At 39.6% G+C, this 26,242-nt stretch overlaps 1 protein-coding gene across 2 annotated transcripts in view; it reads right to left on the reverse strand.

Moving 5' to 3' along the window:
- LOC109319078 (25-hydroxycholesterol 7-alpha-hydroxylase) overlaps positions 1-26,242 on the reverse strand; it is a 177,581-nt gene that overhangs the window by 7,737 nt on the left and 143,602 nt on the right. For both annotated transcript variants that reach the window (XM_019548594.1, XM_019548602.1), the window contains exons 2-4: positions 12,143-12,279; positions 3,596-4,192; positions 2,960-3,166 (exon numbers count right to left, since the gene is read on the reverse strand). In XM_019548594.1, coding sequence (XP_019404139.1) covers positions 2,960-3,166; positions 3,596-4,192; positions 12,143-12,279 — 941 coding nt within the window. The remainder of the gene's footprint in view (positions 1-2,959; positions 3,167-3,595; positions 4,193-12,142; positions 12,280-26,242) is intronic.

Genomic DNA, 26,242 nt, shown 5'->3' on the forward strand with positions numbered 1-26,242 from the left:
CAAACCTACATTTTTGTTTGTATTTATCACCAACACTATGGCCTTTTTTCTTGTACTATGTTACTTTTAGGTTTTCTACCTTTTCATGCAGTTTTTTTTTTAACAGTGTTTCTTTAGAAGCAGATATCTGGAATTCAGTGATGCCCTGAGGCAAGAATGCTTCACAATATGAATGAATACAAACATTATAAAATGTACTAAATAAGGAGGGTTTGAATTAAATGTGTGTTAAATGCATGTCTGCTTTACCCTTTGCATTTCAGTTATAGCCATAAAAACTGGCAGACCATTCTCGTGTATCGTTTACTATCTTAAAGCTCCATTGCGAGTCATAATGACTAATAATGTATGTTACTGTGCTCATGCAAATAAGCACATACTGGATCCTGGAGAAGTCTTAGGTAGACAAAAAGGGAAAATGTGATGTTCCAGAAATCTCTGGAAAAAAAATAAATCCAGTCAGCCCATCATATAGTAACATTACCCAGTTTTTAATTGGACAGGACACATAAACTTACAATTCAGAAGCAATACTGTTCCACAGACTAGACTATTTTGACCATAAACATGTTGTTGTTTTTGGGACAAGTTGCAGTAATTCTTGTTCTCCAAACTTTAAGGAAACAAAGTAGGCTTTCTTGCAGTTTTAGTATTTGAGGAACCAGAACATTTAAAATGGGAACATCATAATTCCAAAATGCTATTGTAACCCTCCTGGTCTGTCTTACACATTTGGAACAGAGAGACGAATCCCCATCTCTGGCTTACATATGAGATGGAAAAACTCCGACGTTCTCAGGTAGTCTGATTAAAGTATTCTAAGTCTACAGAACAAGTTTTATCCTGTGCTTCTTTCATGTACACAATGGCCAGTCCAGTCACTGGGAAATTTGGCTATAAAAGTCAAACTCCTCCCAGACATATTAACTTAGTGTCCCTTTCATTAAAATGGGAATTTAATACACTTAGTTGTAGTGGATGTTTTTCCCTGCTATAATTTTGTGGATTATAACTAAAGTGCTAAAGAACTGAAATCTAGCTTCTGTTCATATCTCGTTCAGTTGAATGTGATAATAAAAATTAACAAAAATGCTCTGTGAGTAGGGTCAGGTGCTTTCCTCACAATATGTGAATCAAACATTACTCAAGGACTTTAGAATTTCAAGGAACATTAGTTTGGATGATATATTTAATGTTTTAAACTGTTCACATCACTCCATTTTGCACCAGATGGTTTTAGTGAGGTACTCACATTTGTTTGATCCTTAATGGCACTGGACGCAAATCATGAAATAACAACTTCACAAAACCCCAGTGTTACTGAATACTGTATAATTTTTAAAAGGCTAAGCAAAATGCAGTATGGATATACATTTTAAACTCAAGAAAAGGATACCAGGCTCAACATGGTTATCATTCCATTTTCCTTTATCTTCTCTTCCTAGTTATTATTTTGCAGCATACCACCCAGTCTTCCCCTCCAAATAAACTGGCCATGCTCCCATTCGTGCTTCTAACTTCTTTGTCTAGTAACTTTTTCTATTTGCCTGCTAATCTTGGTGTGATACATTACATCACTGGACAGTCAAATATTTTGTGGATATTGACTTAGAATAATCCTGCCCACCTTTTGTACATCAAAATGGTTTCTCCCCGTTCCATAATTCTTCAAACCAAGCATCCAGTGACTCTGGAACTACATTCTAGGCCCATGTATAGTATTATAGCTGCCTTAGATCTGTGCCCAAAGTTGAGAAAACAAGGGCAGTTTTATTTTTGTTCTATAATAATCAGCTCAGACTTTAAAAACATGAATACAATGCTTGTGATATGTGGCAAATACTGATGGTCCTGGAGAACAAAGGTCTTTCTCTGCATACAAAACCAGCAAATCATGGGCATCCACAATGTGCATTTTCCCCAAACTACCCTGCCAATGAAATCCCAATATAAGCTTTTCAGAAGAGTGGAAAGGCAATTTAGGCTCTGATCTAGGAAAGCTTTTATGCACATGCTCGGTTTTAAGCAGAAAAGCAGCTCCATTAACTTCAATGGAATCTCAATCTCTACACTCTTATTCAGTTGTTGTCCATTCTGTGGATATTGCCAACCCGTGTCAATGGAGATTTGTATTTCTAGAGAGGGGGGTAGATATTTCTTAGATGCATGAATTAGATGTCTTAACTACCATCTGTGCCTCTGGAAATCTCCCCTCTTAGGATTTGTGATGCAGTTACTTGTGTTCTAGGACATGAATACCAAGCATCAAATGATATTAGGAAAGCCCAGTCCAGCTACTGGAAATAAAACTCCGTCTCTACTAACTTGTGTCACATTTGAGTCAGTGAGGTAGAAGTGAAAGATATTGTCATCTCTTACTTATCTGCCAGAAGTCTCATAAGCAGAAATGAAGCCTTGAAATGCTAAGACAAAGAAAAACTGGTGCCTGTTTGTAAAACACTGCCCATTGAATGTAGTTAGCTGTCACATACCTGTGTCTGATTTAAAAACAGCTCCCTTTGTAAAGTCTAAAAGACTAAAATTATTTTTGGAAATTAACAAATTACGCTTGGTGCACACACTGATTTTCCTGCCAGCTTGCATTTTGGAGAAGGGTCTTCCTTTGTAATTCAGTACAGAAGTATTTGAAATGCATTAACACTTAGGCAGATGCTCAGAATCAAACAACTTAATAGGCATAAACTTTTTTTCAAATAATTGCAAAGCTTCGATTTAGCCTTTTGCATACCTTGCATAGTTAATTACCTGGGCTCTAATGTTTACATGCAATGAGTGTATCTACAGCTATAAACTACATAATTTATAATTGATGTAAATGGGTGTTATTATGTCAATTAAGCAGCTGTGTCCTCCACCTTCTCAGTAAACAGAAATGAGTGATAAACTGAGTTTGCAGAGAGATACCCTCTTTTCTTCATAAGAGATAAAAATAAATTACCTAGGTAGACCAGGTTGTCCAATTGTTCTCTGGTGAGGTGGATGTTATATCCAGGCCCTTTCTTTTGACCTGTTGACTGCAGCAAATGGTCAATTTCGTCACGCACCACTGCAAGAGCTTCTGGGTGCCGCAGAAGATAATACATGGCCCAGAATGTAGCTGGAATTGTGTTTGCCACAGAGGCCCACAAGAAGGTAAAATGATGTGCTGGGAGAAAATAAGTGAAAAGGAAGATTAATAGCGTTTATTACACTGATTAGATTTGCAGTGTGCTAATTAAAAGATGTTAGGACACAGACCCAGCCAAGGATCAGTGAATGCTAATGAGGACCAATAGGCTTCTGAAGTCTAATTTTCTGCTTAATGAGAAGAGTTTGAAATGTAATGTGGGGGGGGGGGAGTAAATGCAGCTCAGTTATAATCTTTCTCATTATCACCATTAAGTATCTTGTTTTACCACCTCAGCAAAAAAAAAATCAATTATCATAGAGGGTTGTTTCAGAGTAAAACATTTTATCATTAGCCAATTAGAAAGAACATAAAAAAAAATTCAAGGTCGCCATTTTGCCTTTTTATTTCAAAGGTCTATAGTAAATTATTTTATTTCAGACAAGCAATCTTTCATAAGTTTCCTACCTGCTTTGTCATAAACTGTGAGCAGCTCATATTTCTCAAATAGATCTTTTCTGGCTTGGATCACTTCAGACCCTCCCAGCCATTTTGTCATATTCTGATATGAAAAATGACGTATAAGCTCCTTCCGAACCTTCTTGGTAGCTCCTAGCAACTCAACTGGTATGCCTAAAACTAAATAGGGAAAGTTGGCATCAAACTTTGTAAATTTGTCTCTGATTTCACTAATAACTTTGTGGCCATCTGCAGCAGGAACTCTTCCATATAGTGTTATAAAACTGGCTTCAAACATTACAGAGCAGCAGAACTTGTACATTTTTTCTGCTTCCCAATCTGTTGCTTGCGAGCATTTCCTTTCAAATATTTGTTGGAGATTTTTCATCATGTCTTCTGAAAGCATGTCCAAAGACTTCCCTTGTAGGTATTGGTACATTCTATGCAGGTTTTCATTCAGTTCTGGGAATTTTGTACTCAATATAGATGGGACGTCAAAACTTCTGGATATCATTTTATCTGCAAATTCTTGAAATCCAAGTTGCTTGCAATTTCGGACAATATAAACAAATTGGAATGGGTCCATGAAAAAGGTACAGTATTTACCTGGAGAGAAGAGATAAAAAAAAAAAAACCCAAATATGCTTTTTAACACTTTTGAAAAACAGTCACTAAAAAAATCAACTTCAACATTAACTTCAGAGAATATTTCTTTTCCCTAAGGCTTGAATTTAACTTCAGAGAATATTTCTTTTTCCTAAGTCACATTGCAAGCCCCTAAAATTATTTGTAAAAGAAAAAAGGGAGAAATTACAATATGTATTTAGTTAGAAAAAATCAGTAATTAATTTTTGTGGAGGATGAAGATTTCACCTGCATGTGTTTTTATTGTACTCCTAAAGCCAGAATAGGGCTGTTCAAGTGCAGACTGATCTATTATTTTGACAAAAATGAAGGGTGATCTATACATATAAATAGGGCACTCCGGAATCATAAGAAACATTTACTAAACTGGTTTAACTTAGGAAAATGCAATATGGCTTAACATAATACTTTTAAAACTATACATCTCTTAAGGGCAAAAAGGAACAAGTAAATCATTCTGTATAAATGGAGAATACTTTCAGAAAGACTGCAGTGGGGAATATGCTCACTTATCAGCCAAAGAAACCAAAGGGCCCAAATGATTAGTTCTAAAAATGAAAGCTTTTGTTCTGCAATGAGTTCTGCATACATTCCCAGATCACCCTGAAGTCCTTGGGGTTTTACATAGGAACAGAGGCCATGTGTCTTGAGTCTCATCCTAGGAACAAAGCCTCAGATGTTTTCCATAACTCAAAGAAAAAACATGGTACCCAAAATACCTTTTAATTATATTGTGTTCTTCTGTACTGCCTTTTCATATAACAGGCTGAAGCAGCTTTATTATAACATCAATACATTTCCCATGTGGTTTATTTAAAAAAATATATCTTGAAGGGCAATGTGGTATCATTGTTAAAACAAAGGGGTATCACTACGTGTGTGCCAGATGTGTGGTCCCTGGGACAGTGCTGACTTTTGCTGTGCTAACTATTGTGGTGCCATCAGCCATTGTTGCAGCAGCAGCTGTTTTTGTTCCCCCCCAAGGGACTGGGGGGGGAGCAGGAGAAGGGTAGTCAGGCAGGGGGTGCCATACATATGTGCACGTTCACGCATGCACAAGGCTGCCAGGCATCCTGGAGAGCAGCTCCCATAGGTAAGTCTGATGGTGGGGGGAGGGAGGAAGGGAGGGAATTGGGTAGGGCTGGGACAGGGGCTGCTGCCCAGCTGGGATGCATGGGGCTTGGGGCCCAGGGTTGGATTGATGGCCACCTAAATCAGAAAAAAAGGTAATGTTTGCAACTAGTCAGAGTTTCCTATCAGCTAACTTCCCATCAGCATATGGGTTTTTGTAGGTTGCCCCAAAATTCCTACGCACATGTGATGGGGGGTGGAGAGCATGAGGAAGTGTGGTGATGTGATCGTATCTGACTTCAATTCCTCCTCCCCTCTTGCCATCTACCCACAGGAGCCAAGGGTCTGATTTTGCCAGAGCCATGCCTGGTGTGTACTGCCAGGCTCTGAGGCCAAGGGCCCAATCCTGACTGCCCTCTCCCCTCTTTCCAAAATCCTACTTTAACTGTTGTCCCAATGCACTGTATAGGGAGCCTAGTCATTTAACTGCTTTCTTTGGATCAACCTCCTTGTGTCTGAAACTCAACTGTTACGTACTCCTGAGCCTAAGTTGGATGCACAAGATGCCTTTCTAGATTTCAACATACCCTCCTTCTTTACACACTTAACTGAAGGAGACAATATTGAACCACTGATAATAATACTGGAAAAAAACAGATACCTAGCAGTGTTATTTTTATATTATTGTGTTATATGTTTTTAAGATAAGTTTGCTAACATCTTAACCTCTAAAGTTTTTATTAGCTGCTAAGGGTGTGCAAAACAGGCTGTATCCAATTTGGATTTGGATTCGGATTCAGCCCAAATCGGGGACAGTGATTTGATTTACTGATTCTGATCACTGTCCTGATTTGATTCAGCTGAATCCAAAGCTGAAGATTCAACACTGATTCAGAGAATCAGGGATTTGGACATTGACATAGCTTGAAATGTTTTTTTTACATACCTTGAGGTACCAGGTACAGCTCATGAACGCTGCGATGCTGGGGTGGATGGAGTGTCCCACAGGAGGGCAGGGCTCACCCCCCGCCCCCCCGTGTGCTCAGTGGCAAACCCAGAAGTGGACCCGAAGTACTTCTGGTCCACTTCTGGGTCCACTGCCAAGCACGCGGGGGAACCCCCCGCACTTCCTGACTCAGTGATTGTCCATGGGGGGGCCCCAGGTGCCCCCCCCCCAGACCCAGGTGGCATCAGTCACTAAGCTGGCAGGGGGGCACAGGTGGCCCTCAGTGTGCTCCCAGAAGTGCTTCTGGTCCACTTCTGGGTCTGCTGCTGAGCATGCTCAGGACCCCCCCGCACTCCTGTGGGATGCTCCATCACCCCCCCAACTCAGCATTCACAAGCCGCCCGGTACCTTGAGGTATGTAGAATAAACATTTAAAGTTATGTGGCTAAATCTTCAAATCTTTCCAAATTTCTCTGAATTGATTCAGAAGATTCTGACTCAATTCAAAGAAGTTAAACGGTCTCCTGATTGGATTCGGAATCGGAGATTCGGCCACTGAATCAAGGTGAATCTCGGCTGAATTGAATCAGTGACTGATGCGTTGCACAGCCCTATTAGCTGCCAGTGAAGAAAATATGTGGGTAAATGGCTAGTCATTCACTGGTGAGCTAAGAAGTCATTTACAGTATAGGTTTCTAATTCATAAATTGTGGGGGCACTCATTAGGAAAAAAATAGTACCATTAAAATGTAAAATATTCTAACTATAAAACAAGAACAAAGGAAAGCTTGCAGCAGCTGAGGCCTAATTCTGTCCTGTTTAATGCTTGGAACATCCTTCAACAGACATAATTTGGCCCTCTAACTGATGCTCTGAGCCCTGTGCTAAAGGTGTTAACAAGTATTATTAGTTACCACATACTGATATCTGAGAGAGCATAATTATTTTCCATTATGATTGTAAATACATATATCTCTGTACAGTAAACACAGATACATGGACCACTTTCACTGGCCCCAATAATTATAACTGGCATATTTTTCCCTGATTACATCCAATGCAATCCCACTGAAAAGAATGAGGTTGCACAAGGCATACATCAATATAGAATTTGTTCCAATGTCTTTGCCAATGGTATCTTGAGTGTTTTGAGGTACTCCTAGTATGCTTTAATGTAAAATAATTTAGAGGAGGAGTTGAACCCAGGTATTCTTATTCCCAATTATTATTCTGACTGCTAGAGTGCAGCACATAAAATGAATTTTCAGTGCCTGTCCAAAATCCTTCCACATCTATGTTAAAGACCTAGAAGTGATGCCCCTTTGCACTCTATCCACTCCATCCTCAAGGTACTTTATCACAAGGTTCTCATCCTTGTGATGAAAGGCTGGAAATAAAGCCCTTTGGAGTGAGTTTTAATAAGTAGATTTGAAATACTATTAACCCTGAAGATGTTAACTGGCTTTCCAACTTTGAGTTTACAGGGTAAACAATTTAAGTTAAGATTTTTTAATTAATATTAATTTAAACCATCTGTCCACCATCTGCTTATTTCAGATGCAAAATATGAGTTTCTTTGTGATCTTTAATCAGACATTTAGCAAAACACTTATCAATTCCTATATTTTTAAATAAGCAAAATGGTTTTAAGCAAATGATTCCTTCAGCAAACAAAACTATTTTAATAGTCTTATATCAGTACTCACTGTTAGCATAATTGCAAAGTTCTGAAAGAAAATGATTAGTTTAGAATTTTCTTTGACAGTGTCACAGATCATCAACTCTGTTCGTCTTATATGTTTCCAATTGATTTAAGAAAATGTCCAGATAAAAAATAAATGTCAAGAGAAAATTTATTTTGCAAACTCAAATTCAGTTTCCAAACTACATCACAGGCAAGTCAACAATTTATAGAAACACATAAAATAAAGTGTCTCAATTGCTCTGTTTTTGCAGTTTTAACAAGGAAGAATTAACCTGTAAATAGGGAAAGCAAAGTATGCTGGTTTGTGAAAATTGTGCTGATTATTTAAGTACTTCCAATAGAGAACACAAAACCAACTATAGAACCCAAGTACTCTAATATTTTAGATCTCTTTCCTTAGTAAAAACTGAAATCTAGCATCGCTAGCTGCAGTTACAAATGACTGAAGTGTGACTTGTTAGTGGATCTTTCAGTGATTTCAGTCCTACTTGTACATTGAACTACATGGGTACACGTGTTTACCAATGTGTTGTGTACTGTAACATATTGTCAATTATGATTTTGCATTACATGGTGAAATCATGTCACAATATTTCCTCTACCAACATGTAAGGCTCAGTAGTCTTACAATCTATAAGCAATCACATAGAAAAAAAAATCCTTTGATTTCAATTATGTTTTGTAAAAAGAGGGATCATACTTAAGTGTTTCCTTTAAGTAATTTCATTCCCTCAGTTCAGCTCACTTCTATAGAGCACTGCCTGTGTACTGGTGGAAACAAGCACTGACATATGCAGGCCTTTCCTATGTTTTTCAAGTTGTTATTTAAAATCTTAAGTATGTGTAATTCCAAAAATGCTATCTTGCTTTAGTTATCCTTAGGTACTCAGGATCCTTAGGTTTGGGTGTCTTTAAAGGAACAGATCAAAACCTTGGGACTCACCAGAATATTTATTTGATTAGCTTGAGAAGCTAATTGCCAAATCTGGCAAAAAGTACAACATATCATACTATAAGCTCTTTAGATCAGCAAGTTTTTAAGATTAGAATAATTTACATAAAAAGTTGCTGTTCTGGGACAGTTTAATGAAATCCTTAGCTCTTCAGCAATGTTGGTGGACACTACAATTCCTTTTTCAGAAACATTTGAAAAGACATGAGCATAGAGTAAAAGCATGCTAAATCTCCCTATAGTCTAAGAAGACAAGTCAACTGTTCCGTTGAATAGCATAGAAACTAATCAAAATGGCTAATTTTTTCTTTATTCCTACAAAAAGTTCTCAGATTGATTAATTTCTTTACATATCTATGTATGGACAAAACTGTACTACTTTTTTCATTCTTTCAGCTTTTATTCTAGCCACTGCTGCAAATGTCTATGATATCACCATGGCTAATACAATCTTCTCTAAATAAAAGATTGCTATAAAAGATATGAAAATTACCAGTGGTTGGTAAATATTGAAGTCAATATTTGTATGATGGTAAGAAATATCTCTAATAATGTACTCTAGTTGTTTTAATGATAATTACAACAGACAAGAACTTCATGTGATATATCATGAATGTATGTTATTACAACAATATTTACAGTGGGCCGTAATGTCAAAAGGAGCTGAATTAAATTACTTCTTAATTGAAAAAAAGGAGTTTTAGTGGCATTTATGTAGATCATTACTTTAAAAAAAAAAGTTTACTATGAGTGCTTTATAAAGACGACGTGCTTAGCATAAAGTCTGTAAGATGCAGATAATTTTTTTTAAAAACTTGAGCTAGAATAGTCATAAACATTCTGCTACAGTACCCAGCATCATTTCGAATAATGTATTGGAAAAGGTATACCATGTCTTATGAGAAACAGTGACAAAGACTTTCCAAGGTTCTTAAAGTTTTTACCTAGCTGTCTATCTGTTCTTTATCCTTATCTAGTGAAAAGGTTGGGTCTGGAAGCACTATAATATAGAAACAACTCTCCCTCACTCTTTTTTTTTTAAAGACTATTGCATTTACGTAATCGTCCTCTTATTAGGAAGATTTTGCTGAACTGTTGACAATGATGTACAGTAGTGCTTCGCTGGTATGACGTTTGGGGAAAACGATTCTGCTGCACCACCACACAAAACCAATTAGAGAACTATTTTCTGCGACAGGTCAGGAATTTACATTGTTTCTCATAGAAAGATGTGCTTTTTAATTTCTTTATTAAGATGACATCCATGTCCCTTGAGACTTTTCGGGATGACAATCATTTGCTCATCACATGGGAAAGTACAATCAGCGAAATCGCATTACCGGTACGGGGCAATGCCAGAAACTCCAAGCATCGTTCCACATTTTCCAAATGAACTAGTTTTAGAACCAATAATTAGAACAATATATATTGATAGAATTTTTTGACAGGACCTTTAGTCACACACCAGGGGGGGGAAGTAATGATAGTACATATACAACAGGGGATGTTCTGTTTGCTGCACATACAAACATCATCTTTGTCAAATCACTAAGATATCATGGAATTCTGTGCATAACTTGGTATCTGAAACATGAGGTACCAACTAAGCTTTTTTAAGCCGAGGATGTGCTACTGTTTCTCCTTACTGAACTCTCTGTATTTAATGGTCTTGATACTGAATTACAAAAGGTAAGGTTACCATAATAGCATGGGTATGACATCAATTCACAAAACCTAGGATTTCCCAGAGTAAGAATGAAATAATGTTCATAACCCATTACTTCACTATTTTAAGATCATACTGGATTAATCATTGAAGGCTTCCTTAAATACACTGGAATGAAAAGATAAGCAAAATTTTATCTTTGATCCATCACATTGAAATAGTATTTGTTAATTTAAATCACATCCACAGATTACTTTAATAAGAAAATTAAATCAATAAACCTTTTCTTATAAGTACAACATATATAAGGAAAGAGAGACAAATGCTCCACTGACACACTGCAGGTTTTTAAATACAACTGTACACATGAGAGTAGTATTTCAGATTGTCTTCTTTTGAGTTACTAATATTAATTTACATTCAAAATAAGCTGCTGTTGTGTGGCTTGTGAAAGTTTATCAATAATAATACAGATTTTTACTAAAAGTAGCTTCTGCACATGTGCTATAGTCACTTGTTAGATGAAAAACCTATTATTCCTTTTAGTTTCAAAATAATAACAGGAATGAATAAAATTATATAACTAATAGCTTGTAAATCTGTACTACTAAAGAGTTAAGCAATTTTTGTTGCAGGGAGAAAAAATTAAAATAAGTACCCAGTTTGCATTCTGATAACTTTAAACTGGATGAAAAAATGTGGCTTTTGTTTAACGTAATAACTATATAAAATAAAATGCATCTTTTTTGTGGAACAGACTTCCTTAGATTCATATTTTGATCTGAGACTCCCGAAAAATATGGGAATAGTGGAAAAAATGAGAAAGCATTCATTCTAAATGTAGTAACTGATGCAACTGTAAAACTGATTTCAGAACTAGGATTTCAGTAGTTAGAGCTATAAAGGCCTATTAAATAGCCCCATCCTGCATTCATGTGAATCAAAGTTTTAAAATGAAAACTGAGACTTTTAGTGGATGCAAGTCAATGCAGCATCTATATAATGTCTTGAAGTTATATTGGATTTAATTATAATGCAATTTTCAGTATATAAAATAATTGTGGTGGATTAGGAAGCAGGAAGTTTCGAAGTTCCAGTCCTGATCATATGAATGACTTCAGGTGGCTCTTCCTTCATTCAGTTCCTGTTAATTCTCTTGAAAAAATAGGTAACAATATATTCTATACTTTTTTAGTGTTTTCTTTATCTGATCTAATATTTTTCTCTCAAGATGATATTAGTTTATACTTTTTTAGGGAACACAATCCATATTATGTCTATCCCATAGATAGATAGATAGATAGATAGACTGGCAGAACTTATGTGTATATTACTGACAGACAGCTTATACCTATACTCACCCCTAAACTTACTTACAGTTATTATGGTTCATATCTTTTTCATATATTAGAAACAACATTCTGATAGCCAAGTCATTTTCATTTGTAAGTGCTGTACTAAACATTGTGATTAAAACAAATATAGAAAAACATTTAAATTGATAAAAATAAATTTTCCAATCTTTAATTTCATTGATAGAAATTTCAGAGAAATAATAAAATGCTTCTCACCAGCAAGGTGTATAGTGAAAATGTTTCCAAATTTTTGTTGCTGAGACAACAAGAAGGTTGAAGGATCTTTCATAAAACTCAAAGCCTTTCCAAGGAAAGGTATCCAACCATTTATTAATGGAGGTTCCCCAGCTTTCCTGCAAAAAAAAAAAAGAAGAGAAAATCAGGGCTTAATCTGGGCATGATAACAATTTATATATACCAGATTATACTTAAACCTATTATATATCATTCTTTCTTCTAAAGTACTGAGAAGAAAGTTCTTCATATATGTTGGCAGGTTAAATCTAATCACACCTCTGTGTAAAAAAGGTTCGGTATAATGATTATAAAAAATGAGAGAGAAAAATTGAGGTGCTTTTGTTAATAACCCAGTATCTTTTAGTCAGTATCCTAAAGTGATATAAGATCAAGTGAAATCTGCATTTTACAGAAAATCCTGATGCATGTAGTAATGAAAATGTCTTAGCAAGATTCCTTTCTTTCTCAATATTTTGCATGTCAAAATAAATTGTGTCAGGAGGCAATTAGGATGGATTTAGTTAATTAGGAGGAAGACAGTGTTAGAGATAATGTTTTAAATGTCTCACTTTACCTGCGCCCCAAAATGTTATATTTCTGAATAACCATTTATTTAAAAAATAATAATATGAACAACATTCTTAACATAATATTTAGTGTGATTTTACCTGCAGTTATTTTTCTTCTAGTGAATCTGACATTCACATAGTTTAAAGCTGCTTTTCTATATGAAAGTAACTATGCATTAACCAAGGAGAAAATGCAGAGTTTTCTTTACTTTGTTTTAGGATAGCATATAGATATTTTAAGTCTTCCTTCTTTCCGTCTTTCCTTCCTTGCTTTCGCAATGGCCTATTCTCTTATTCCTAACTCCAGTTCACATCTCTTTCCTTAGTACTGATATTTAGTTTCCTGACTGTGATTTAATACATGACAACATGAAACAAGTCTGTTCTAGGAAGGATTAAAACAAATATTCAGAAGCAACTCTGATACTACATCCCATCTGTGAAGGTGACTTATACTACATGCAGAACAACTCATTCTGATTAATCACAATATATTTACTAGCTTGGATCTAATCAAAGATCAAGGGATCACAAGCTTTACTACTATCATACACAGCATGGATTTATATGTAGCTGGATTAACCCTATGATAGTCCCTTATTTTCCCATTAACCAGTATAATGGAAAATCCAAAAGAAAGATTAAGGCAACAGTTAATGTTATGCAACTCTTTGTCTTTAATTAAAGCTGCTTCTTTTGATAAATGCATACAAATGAAATAAATCAATTATTCTCATCCCTTAAAAAGTGGCTTGAAGTTATTATTAAAGATGAATGCACACAAATAAGTTACATGATTTGATTTTTTCCTATATTTAATACTAGTTGAACATGTTTACCTCCATGTAAAATATTATTTTATTGTTATTTTTCTCTAAAAAATGCTGTACTACAAACTGGAAAATACATTTCATTACCTGAATATAAGCACTGGATAATATGATTATTTGGAGGTGGTTTTTTCCTTATATGGTTTAATAAATGTATAATAGAACTTCTATCAGCCAATGACAGCTGTATTTGTTCCAGTGGCACAAAAATGGTTCTGGATACAGAATGCATCATTACAAACTTTTCTATGTAGAATGAAACTAAAAAAAAGAACTAATCTGAGATTAGACCGAGGGATTCCCAAACCTAGAACTATGACAGCCTCCACTATCCGCTCAATTATCCTCTCAAAGATGGCAAAGAATCATTTACCATTTTTTTGTGTGGGGGGGGGAAAAGGGGGGGAAGGCTTTTAAATCCCAGCAGTGGCCTGCTTTCACTTCCTGAGATGGGCACTAAACTGCATAAGTAACATTGTGACAAATATTTAGATAGGCTTTTTGTCATATTCTAATTTAATGCATCTAATTTCACCCTCCATGCTCTGTCATTCGGTCAAAAGCTGTATTCTTCACAAGGCTTCCGCGGGGTAAAAAGGACGCAGCTCAGAAATCCAGGGGAAAATTAACTTAATGCTCCAAGTCTGTGGGATCACATCAGGGAGACATTTTGCTATCACAAAGACGTGAGGGTCATCGTTTGCTTCAGACATGTTTAGCTCAGCAGCAATAAGCTTAACACTGTTAAACACCATGTCAAGGCTATGAGTATTTCAAAGGAAAATATAACGCTACTTCAACTTACGACCCACAGTAGACTGATAACAGAAATGTGTCTTCATTTCTATCTTTACTTCTGCTTAGAAGATGGAGGTCACCTTAATGACTTATAGATGTCTGTGCTATATAGCAAAGGGAATAGAGTGCAATATATATTTTATAGTCTCCCAAAATATAATGCTTCGCTGCACAAACTTTTAAGTAGTGTAATACACCCACTTCGGGCTTCTCTAAACTGATCTGATCTGTAGCAAAGATTTGAGGTATATATCAGAGTGCATATGACTTAGAAATGATAGGCTGCATTAAAATGACTTGTAATAACCAGGATAAAGACCTTCTCCAAAAAGCGCTACTTGTTTAATTAGTTTCCCCCAACTTTTAATATGTAATTCACATTTTTCAGCCTTTATAAAATATTGCAAAAATCAAAGTTAGGTTGGTCAGTATCCAATAAAATTATATGAGGAAAATAGGTGGTTTAGACTGCAGTTTGTGTAAGACAAAACTTTTTATTCTTATTTTTCAGAGTTTTTGCTGGTACTGATAGGATCTGCATTATCATGTACAAGGCAATTCAGATCTTAATACCATAATCTAATCGATACAGTTTGTATAGTATCCATCAGCCTTTGTAACCAAAATCCTCAACACAGATTTATAGACTGGTTCTGCTTTATACCTGAGTAACCTGACTTACTGGAAAAGCCTAATTAGGCAAGTCAAGTTATCCACAAATATAAGTAGGTCTCATTTTGTAAAACATTAAAAACACATTTAGCACAATCTATAATTATAAAGATGAGTTAAGAGGGGTGTGAAAACTATGCTAACAGTACCATCCGCAGATTATAAAGGGACTGGACAATTTAAAAAGCATGAAACAAAACACATTTATCTTAACGCACACAGACTATGAGAACTGAGATTTTTTAATCTGAAAAGCAACTAGTTCTTCAGTTTCAGGTAATTGTGGTTGTTACATGAAAGCAGCCATGTTTTAGAATATGCTTAATGTCCTTCTTTTATATTAAGAGGTTCCCTCTCCTTCACTCCCCTTGGCCCCCCAAAGAAATCATTGAACAAGTTGTGATTATTTAACTGCTACTGCAACATATAATAAAAAATGTGATAGCGACACATATGTTGCAATCATGCTGACCAGAAGGAATGCTATCAAACGGAGAAGGAAAATGGACTTGAAACATTATGTTAAAAATCAAAAGTAAATTTTAAAAATATATTTTAAAAAGAACTGAAAGTACTAAGTCACCCAAATATTAACTTTTAGAGTTAATAAAACAAGAGTATTTGGAACATCCATGATGGGTCATTATTCATTATGTTCTGTGAATGTAAACTTTTTTATTATTATTATTCAAAAGAAAAACAAAACACCTAATCTTATATTTTGCCAGTGGATAACTCCGCTTACAAGCTATTCCATCCTTATAAAACTATAAGGCTATTCTTTTCATAATTACATCCATACAATCATACTGAAGTCTATGGGTTGCATGGGTATAAAGATGGGGAAAATTTGTCCCATTTAAGTAGCTATTTGTTTGTTAAAACAGCAGATGCCTTTTCAATTTATGCAAAAAACCCCAGTGTATTTAGTCATATAGCAGATGAACAGGTTAATTTTTCTCTTTGCACGTAATAAATCATAAGTGCTTTAACACCCATAGCAGCATTTCATGAGCACAAACCTTCTGTTTAATAATGTCTGTTTACAACTAGAATCAGACATATAGTAATCTCTTGCCTGGGATAAACATTAATCCAGATCTGTCTAGAAAAATTATACAATTCATTACCATAAGTAATCTCTATTGTGCCCTGTGCTTAACCTTCATCTTTTTTCCTGTCCTATAATCTTGCAAATCCACTGGTGGTGTGTGATTGGCATCTGGTGTTAACACAACCTTCACTGCACAAAGAACAACTGAAAAAGCCCCACATGAAAATGTCACTCTGCAGGGTACCAGTGATTCAAGAGAATACTCCTGAGCAACTTTCACCAAGGGGGAAGGAAAAAAAAGCGTCCGATAAAGGCCTAATAATATTGCTTGTCATGGAGAGGGACTTTTCACTTCCTAAAACAGCATTGCCAGAAAATGTAAAGCTACTGATTTAAAGGTTGATTTGATTTTCTGGTGGATAAGTTATTCCTGGCCCTAGCACTTGTGATCAAAGTATTAATATAATAGCAAAATAAAAGCAAGCAATGATGTGTTTTTAGAAAAGGCAATATATTGGTACAGATGTAGAACAAAAGCTATTATGGACATGTCAAAACAGTTTGGAGTTATTCACAGGCTCTATCACAATATTTAAACAACAAGACATGACAGGCAGTGTGTTTCTAGGGGCTTATGAACACTTTGACTGTGATGAGACGAATGAGGCCAAAGGCTTCAACCCCCAGAAAGGTAATCCCCAGAAATGTGGTGTCTGAAGTGTCTTATTGTATTAAAAAAGAGAGACTGCAAGAAATTATGGACAGTGGGAGGCTAGTAAGGGTCTCCTTTTCCAATCTCCTTTTCTTTTTTGATTAAGCAGTTGCAGACCCCTACAATATTTAGATCTAGAAACTATAATGTTAGGTGCCCTATCAAGTAAACTTAGAGAGGATACTTATTCCTTCCAACTATTTCACCAGACTTTTTTAATGTGTCTCTTAACCACTATCCAGTAATGAATCTTCTCTATTATATACCAACTGATGGGGTGTTTTTCAAAATACAGTGTATTCATCCCTAGGGATATACAGTTAATTTCTAGATGGATATGAGGGGAAGAAATGGGAAAGCAGGAAATAAATGGAGGAAAAGGAAGAAAGAAAATGAAGAACAAATTACATCTCTTAGCTTGTTGGAAAGAGTCTCGTGTTGCTGTAGTGACAAAGCATGAATTTCTTATTATCCATAACAGAGAAGCAAAAACAGAATACATGACATAAAGGAGAGCTAGGAAGTTCCAGAAAGAACTGCGATACCGGAACAGAAATTTGGTATGCCTTATTGGTGTCTTGTGGGGTGCTAGAGCCAATACTTCAGACTTAGATGGTAGAACAAGCATAAAAAAAGTAGTTTGATCATGCACATTTTCATTTGCACCATGAAAAACACTTGACCCTCATAACAATTTGGAAATAATGCACACCATAAAAATAAAAAAGTCAGACAAAGGTAAGACTGACTTTATTCTGAAGCGTAAGTTTTGACTTTTTTATAATACTGGCATAGCATGTCAAACTCATAAGTTCTGTATACGCTCATAAAATTACCTACTCCTTTAAAAAAAACAACCAGATAATATGCCTTGATGATCTCTAGTAGCTCTAAATTTCCCAGGTTGAACATACTCTATATTAAAAAGTATTCCCTGTGGAACTGAATAGATGAGAGGCTTAGTATGGGAATATGCAAACTTTTACCTTTGAATCACCAGCTTAAATACATCCTGGGGTGATAATGACCAGATGTTGTTTCTGTCTGATGACTACTTGGAGGCTTAGTTGAAGGAAACTGATTAGTACAGGCCATTTCTTAGCTGATATAGAAACCGCTCAGCTTTCTCATTTACCGAAGTGAGAAGTTCTCCCTCCACAACTGCATGGAGGAATAGCAATGCATTTGAGGAGGCTTGTACTGCTGCCAACCAGACTGTTTGTGTACCTAGATAAGGGATTTCACTTTTCTCTGATGCTGACCTTCCACCTTTCAACAATCACTAAATTCATGCTTTAAAACAGAAATGGAAAACAGAGAAACAAAACCTGTACAACAAGTCCAGTACTCGTTTCTGAACAGGACTTAATAGGTAGGTAGGAATAAACAAACTAAACCCACTTGCACTCTAAATGGAGGATAGTTTATCTGGCTCACAGAGAGCGTTTTATAGCAAAATTAGGTTTAAGGAGTAGTTAGAAAAAAAATCATTCAGTGGAAAAATGTATTTCAATGATCTTGTACATGGAAAATGTCAACTTTTTGTTGAAAATCAAAATTTCTTGCAGCTAAAAAGTATTTGTTTTTTTAATACAGAGAAAAATGCCATGAAAAGGCATTTTATTTAGGGACCACCCTTTTTTTTTCTACTGTAAAAGTTTTCATGGGAGTTTTTTTTTACCAAAAGTAATTGAGAGCACTTACTGGTCCTTGTATGTATAGGATGAGATTCTCATCTGGCATAAATAGTTATTAGGTACATGGACTGTAATGGAATTAAGCTAGCTGAGAATCCTTCCCATAATGCTCAATAAGTCTTGCAAGAACTAATTACAGGAGGAATTAATCAAAATCTTTCCAACTCCTTTCTTCCTGAGATATTTTTTTTCTCTTCTTATAATTCAACAGGTCCATCCAAGTGATAAGGAAACTTTAGAACTCAGCAATTTATCCATCAGCTTGAAAATGCATTCTTGCTTTTTATGTGCAATATAACTAGTCAGATAGAGAGAAATAGCGTTATCTACATCATTCCCTAGTTCATCCTTCTTCCTCATTCACATTATCCATGAAAGTCTGTGGAAAAGGGATGTAACTGGCTGCTCAGAGCTCTGTTCCATTCCTAATAGAATCATGTACCATATGCTATGAACACCTAGGTAAGAAGTACTTATTTCCTTTTCATCCTATGCCCCCATGCTGTTGCATTAAGGAAATCAAATGAGCAATCAGACTTCGTTTGTAACTGTAAATGAATCTTTCTTTTTATCTCCTCAGGTTAAATAATCCCTATCACTGTTGAGTCTGACACTGAGGCTAGGGGAAGACATTCAAAATGCCTGAGTCTGTATTGATTCAATCTTTGCAGGTTAGTCTAAACTGCAAAGCTTGAACTGATTTGGAGATGGATAGACATTCCCTTTTCTTTCTAGAAATGCAGGCATATGCCTGCAGTGGCTCAGGCTAGAGGCTGGGTGGTGCTAAAACAACACTCCCTTCCCTTCCCTTCCACAGAACTGAGCGGGGGGGCATGGCTGGTCAGGATGCTCTGATTAGCCCAGCAGGGAATTGATAGCAGTGTTTATCACCACATTAAGAAAACAACAGAGGGACATTACCAGTAGGGCTGTGCGAAACAGCACCATTTTATTTCAACTTCTGTTTCGCCATTTCGAAGGGACAGCGTTTCATTTTGTTGTTTCATTTTGTTTCAAAGAACTGTCCCATTTTGTTTCATTGAAACTGTTTCACTGTTTCAACGTTTCACCCATAGGCTATATTGGGGAAAATGCCTATAACTTTGTTATTTCTTGCCTGATTCAGGTGAAAATTGCAGGGATGGTAGCCCCTTCCGAGGGCATGAAGTTTGCCAAGCTTCAAGGAGTTGGGTACAGGGGTTTTTGTGACACTGCACCTCAAACTGCTAAAAGCAAAACTTATGTCACTTTCCAGTAGCCGCCTGTCACCTGTAGTGCAGATCTGGGAGCTTGCACCCCCAGGAGGGCTGTGGGGCTCTGCTGGACTCCTCCTGGGGGTGCAGGCCCCCAGATCTGTGTGAAAGGTAACAGGAGGCTGCCGCCGCCCCCTTGACCAGCACTGGATGTAGCCCATGCCCAGCGCCAGGAAGACTGCTGCTGCCACTGGCCCCAGGCAGCAGTGACAGCCTGCTGTCATCCCAGGCACAGATCTGGGGGCCCACACCCCCAGGAGGAATCCTGCAGCACTGGAAGGGCAGGCTGAGCTCTGTGGGGCTGACAGAGCCACTCAGAGTGCAACCCTGGCTCTCCCCACCTCCCGGTGCACACTGAGCGGCTCTGCCAGCACCATGGAGCTCAGCCTGGTGGTGGGAGGCGGCAGGAGAACCAGTGGCAGAGCCGCTCAGAGTTCAGCCCTGGTGAGCACAGCCCAGCAGCAGGAGGCTCCGCAGCCCCACGGAGCTGAGCCTGGTGGTGGGAGCCACTGGCCAGGGCTGCACTTGGAAAGGCTCCACCACTGACTCTCCTGCTACCTCTTGCCACTGGGCTGAGCTCCATGGGGCTAGTAGAGCCATTCAGAGCACAGCCCTGGCTCCCCCCCACCTCCCGCCACCGAGCTACAGCCCAAGCAGCTCTGCCAGCCCCACAGAGCTGAGTCTGGTGGTGGGAGGTGGGAGGCAGGGGAGATCCAGGGCTGTGCTCCAAGCAGCTCTGCCAGCTCCATGACACTCAGCCCAGAGGCAGAAGGTGGCAGCAGAGCCAGTGGCAGAGCCACTCCAAGCACAGCCCTAGCCAATGGCTCTCGCTTGCCTCCTGCCACCAGGCTCAGCTCCGTGAGGCTGCAAAGCCTCCAGCCACCAAGCTGTGCTCACCACTGCTGTGCTTGGAGCCAGGGATGCACTCCAAGTGGCTCCACCAGACCCAAGGATCTCAGCCTGGCAGCAGGAGGTGGTGGGAGAGCCAGTGGCGGAGCCACTTGGAGTGCAGCCCTGGCAAGCACAGGCCAGTGGTGGGAGGCTCCGCAGCCCCTCAGAGCTGTGCCTGGTGGTGGGAGGCAGGGGAGAGCCACTGGCCAAGGCTGTGCTCAGAGTGGCTCTGCCACTAGCCCTCTCACTGCCGGGCTGAGCTCTGTGGGGCTGGTGGAGCTGCTCAAAGCACATCCCTGGCTCTCCACCGCCTCCTGCCACTGGGGTGGTTCAAAACTCGAAACGTTTCAAAACTTTCAAAACATTTTGAGTGCCCTCATTTTGTTTTGAAGCCTTTTGTTTCATTTTGATTTTGCTGATTTGAGCTTGAAACAAAACACCCATCAAAATTTCACACAGCCCTAATTACCAGCTACCTGTTGATTCTGCCTTTGTCAGAGCATGGACCATAGCCAACATGTGGTCTGTTAACTAATACACAGATACCTCTCAGCAAGGCAGACGGGAGGGGAGAATTCCTGCTTAGCAGGGAGTGGTGAGGGGGAAGCAGCCTGCAAATCTCTGCCTGAGCTGCAGACAGCAAGCATGGGGGTGGGGCCAGCCCTGCTGTGGAGCAGAGAGCCCTGCCCAGCCCAGAGAGCATGCCAGGATGCAGGGGGTGTCTGATTTAACTTAAACCAGTAGGGGGGTTGGGACAGACATTACATAAGCTGGTTTGACTCGGATCAATTAAGTCTGATACTACATTCAACTAGGTAGATATCTCAAACTGGTTTCAGCCATTTTCAACCTGGTTTATGTGCGCTGAACCTCTGTTCTATTACAGGTTTAAACCAGTTTCTGATCACTTAAACCGGTTTATGTGTAATGTGTGTCCCAAGCCTCAATGTAACCCTTGTGATTTTCTCATGCCTCTAGCAAGCCTTCTATGGATTTGTTCAAATTTCACTATTTAAATCAGCGGTGTTCAACCTTTTCAGACTCAAGGCACTCCTCATTAGATTCAATGCATTCCCCAGAAAAATCCACCTCTTAACTTTCCCCCATTTTTAACTATGCCAAAATAACAAAGCAATTAATCTGTTGCAAATAACTCGGAAAGAACACAATAGATCAGGACATTTCTGACACTGTGGATTATTCCTATTTGAAAACTCCAGATTTATTTTGTGAATCATGTAGCATAACAATGCTAATATGCCCCAAGGCATCCTTAAAAGGATCTCAGGTGCTGTGGCACCCTGACTGAGAATCACTGTTTTAAATGATCAGTTGGGACATTATTCCAGATTGGCTTTCAAATGTCTTAACCATGAGACCAGCCCCTTATTTCTTGCAGCCTGATAGTCTATAGCCAGAGGTCCAAAAGACAAGAGCCACTTTCACCACACAACCTTGATTCATGCCAAGAAGAGATTCATTATTGGCAGTGAATCAGGAAGAAGTCCTGTGGAAATAATGCATGTATTTAAAAACTGCTGCATAATATATAAAAACAAAGCTGGACAAAATAAGTAATTCCATTACAGTCTGTAATGCCTAACATTTTCAGTACCTGACATTGAAAACTCAAGCAAGTATTATCAACAGAGTTTATTTGGTACCATTTCTAAGAGCTGTAAAAAAACAGACTATAAAACAGCAATACCCTAAAACCCAAACAGGTCATCATCATAGTCAAAGCTTAGATCTGCCTTAGAAACTTGCAGATTCACTGCTCTTTAAGCTAATGGAGTAAAATGATAGCAAAGGAAAGTTACCATCCTCTGTAAAGACCAGCAGAGAGACTGTAGCCACTCCCCACAAAGATTCCCCAGCACACCTGGACACGTCGGACGGCACACCAGTTGGGAAATGCTGCAGTAGTGGGTAAAGACTCTTTGGCCTTTCATCTTCATCCTGTGGCTACTTGTTCCATTCAGGTGCTCCCCAACTACTCAGGTGAAGTCTCTACTCCTCATGCTTTTTATTCCAGTTTTCTTCTCCCTTCTTTTCCCCAGACACATCTCCCTTCTTTTCCCCAGACTATGTTCCAGTATCTGCCACCCCTGTAACACCCTTTCCTGGTTCCACATCTCATTCTCTTTGCTCAATGTGTTTTAATTATCTTCCCACACCTGGAGACCTTTTCAGATGTCTCTCTTTCCCTCTCATCGTAGCCCCTTTCACTGCTTTCTAACAAGAATCTCCTTGAACAGCCAGCCCCAGTTTCACCCCTAGTTTTCACTCACAGTTTGCTCTCAGTCTCACTTCTCCATTTACAAAAAAAACCCAACAACCCTTTGCTCTTGTTGTTCTTGGCTGGAATGAGCTTGCTCAGTCACTCTGTGGAAAAGGCACATGCACAGTCTGGTTAGCACTACAAGCTGAGGGAAGTTCAAGCTTATTCAGCAAGGCCAGAATCTTCAGAGATTTAGCTGTTAAAATCACAGTAAGCTCTACTGAGCCTGTGCAAACTTCAGCATTTCAAAGGCTCATATCTTTGCCAAATTTTAGCAGATTTTCACAAGGATGGCAAGAGGCAAATTTTAAGTTTCTGCTCCAGCTCATGGAGCTTTCCAAAGTAAAGGTTGCCAGATTTTTTTTTTTTTAACACGGACAAAACAACATATTTTTCCTTAGCCTCATTCTTGGAAATAACCAAACCATTTTGGTTGAAATATTCCTGAAATGATCAGTCTGGGGCATACTTCCAGCATGAAAATTCCAGTCCAAACAGTTAAAGTTTGGTCAAGTTATAAGTAATGAAAAAGTAAGTCTCAGAATGGAGAAATGCCAGGCAAAGTTACTGGTAATATAGGGGGGTTTTTTGCATAAAAAATAATGTAATAAGAAACAATGTAAACACTTTTGGGCTACTTTTGGGCTAAGTGCAGACATTCAGGGAGATTAGGGGGAGGTTGGATTGGGTTAATAGTAGTCACCTGATCTAACTTAGTTTGCCCATGTGCAGACATTCCATTTAGACCGGGTTTTAGTGAACAGAAATCAATCTAAACCTGTAACTGTACAGAAGTTCTCCTCACACAAACTGGTCTAAAAATGGCAAAACCTGGTCTAAGATAGACCTGAATTGATGTATGCTCAGATTTAATCAAACTAGATTTAGACTAGTTTATTAAACTTCTGTACAGTTACCAACATAGCCCCAGGACTAGGAAAGCCCAGTCACCAGCCTGTGAATCCCAGGGCAGAGTTTTTCCTATCTGCCCCCTGGCCACCAGTTTATTTTTAGACCCCTTGGCCCTGCTCAGGCTCCCGTACAGACAAGCCAACCCTGCTCTTCCTGAACAGCCCACCAAACCCCACCTCTCACAAGCTGCTCCAGGTAATGGATTTATCAACATTCATCAAGGAGTAAGTATCAGTGGGAGGAGGGATGAGTGTCCCCGCAAGCCTCCTCATGGACCCTGCAAGCCCCTGCCAAACCCTTGAACCCCAGGAGCGCCCCACAGAACCTGCCTGGCCCCCAGTCATTCCAGTGGATGCTGCCTGCCCCCCAATCTCCCTGATCTGCCCTGCTAATCCCACCTACCCTCCATCCTCCCACAGATGCTGCTTGCACCCCCATCCCTCCTGATCATTCCTGCAGGCCCCACCTTCCCTCCATCTTTCTGCACACCCCACTTGTCCCCCCCCAGTCCCTCATTGATCCCCAATCCTCTCTGAGCCTGCTTGTTCCCCCATCCCCTTGCCCTTCCTGCTAGACTCCACACCATCCCAACTTACCTTAGGTTGGGTGGCCATTTTAAACATGCTCTACCATCCCCCTAACCTCCCTGAATGTAGGAACTTAAGCTTAGCGTGAGCAATGAAACCATTTTCATGTTAACACAGAAAGCCCTGAGCTTGGTTCTCCATTGCCATGTGTCTAGTGTATGTCTATATAAAATATATACAAAATGTCATCAAACCATAATTGTTACTTTATGCACCCACTTCATACAGGCATAAATAACTAAGTAGGGAAGACGATTCAGAAAGAGTCATGTCTTGACTTTCTTTGAATACATACTTTTCCTCCATTTTATAAATACTTCAAAACAATAGCAATAATTTCTGTGTTATAAATATGAGGATTTAAAATATGAGGATAATAAGCAGCTCTGGATCCCAGACCAAACTTTTCAGAACCTGAAGGTAAACTTATAAAACATGTTTCTTTTTGTATTAGGGATTTAAGTTGTTAGATTTAAAGTTAAATAAGTCAGGCATTAGGCCTTTGCAAATAGGGAAGTATCTGATTCGGATTCGGCTGATTTGGAGGACAGTGATTTGATCTGGAGATTTGGATCACTGTCCTGAATCAATTCAGCTGAATCAGCTAGGGAAGATTCAGAGCTGATTCAAAAATATTCAGTGACTTGGATTGGCTGGAGAGAGGCAGGCACAGCCAGGTGGCTCCTCCAGTTGTGCCTGCCTCTCCCTGTGTAGGTGGAGCCATGGGAGAAGCCCCCATGGCTGCTCTGCCTGGCCCCATCCCCTGCCTGGCCCCAGCCTAGTCCCGGCACATTTAAAACAAAAAAAAGCCTGGAACTCGCTGGCTGCAGGAGTGGTGATTGGGGCCTCTGGGCACTTGTGGCAGAGCCCCCTGTACAGTGCAGGGCAGTGGGGGGCAGCGAGGATCGCCCCCCTGCCTGGCACCCACGCGGCAGCTGCCCCATGGCACAGGTGCAGCGTGGCTCAGCAGGGTGCCACGTGCTGTCTGGGAGCTGGGGCCACTGGGGCTAAGCGCTGCCAGACTCCGGTTGGCACATGGAGCTGCCCCAGTTTTCAGACAGCACACAGCACCCTGCTGAGCAGCACTGCACCTGCATGATGCAACAGCTGCTGTGTGGGTGCCAGACAGGAGGAAGGATCCCCACTGCTCCATGCTGCATGGGAGGGGCTCTGCCATGAGTGGCCAGAGGCCCCAGTTGCTGTTGCTGCAGCAGGGCTTTAAAAAGAAAAAAGAAAAAAGCCCTGCACTTACCGGCTCTAGCAGCAACGATCGGGGGCCTCTGAGGGCTCATGGCAGAGGCAGCGGAGAATAGGAGGGGGCAGCGTGGATTGCCCCCCCACACTTGGCATCTACACGGCAGCTGTCCTATGGTCCAAGTGCAGCGTGGCTAGGCAGGGTGCTGCACGCTGCCTGAAAGCTGGGGCTGCTGTGGCTGAGCGCTGCTAGACTCTGGCTGACACATAGAGCTGCTTCAGCTCCCAGATAGCACATGGTGCCCTGCTGAGCCATGCTGCACCTGTGCCGTGGAGCAGCTGCCACGCAGAAGCCAAGCTGGGGGAAGTCGTCATCCCCTCTGCCCCACACTGTGCAGGGGGACTCTGCCACGAGCCCTCAGAGGCCCCCAATTGTCACTACCAGAGACAGTGAGGGTGGGGCTTTTTTTTTTTTTAAGTGCCAGCAGGACAGCCATGGGGCCTTCTCTTGCAGTTCCTCCAGCTGGACCTGCCTCTGCCCCACCGGGGGGAGCCATGGTGGCTTTGCCCTGCTGCTGCTTGCAGGGGGGCATGATGCAGGTGTGGCTCATTCCGAGTGCCAGCAGGGT

Source organism: Crocodylus porosus, unplaced genomic scaffold, assembly GCF_001723895.1.
Source record: "Crocodylus porosus isolate Cpor-Errol unplaced genomic scaffold, CroPor_comp1, whole genome shotgun sequence".
Lineage (NCBI taxonomy): Eukaryota > Metazoa > Chordata > Crocodylia > Crocodylidae > Crocodylus > Crocodylus porosus.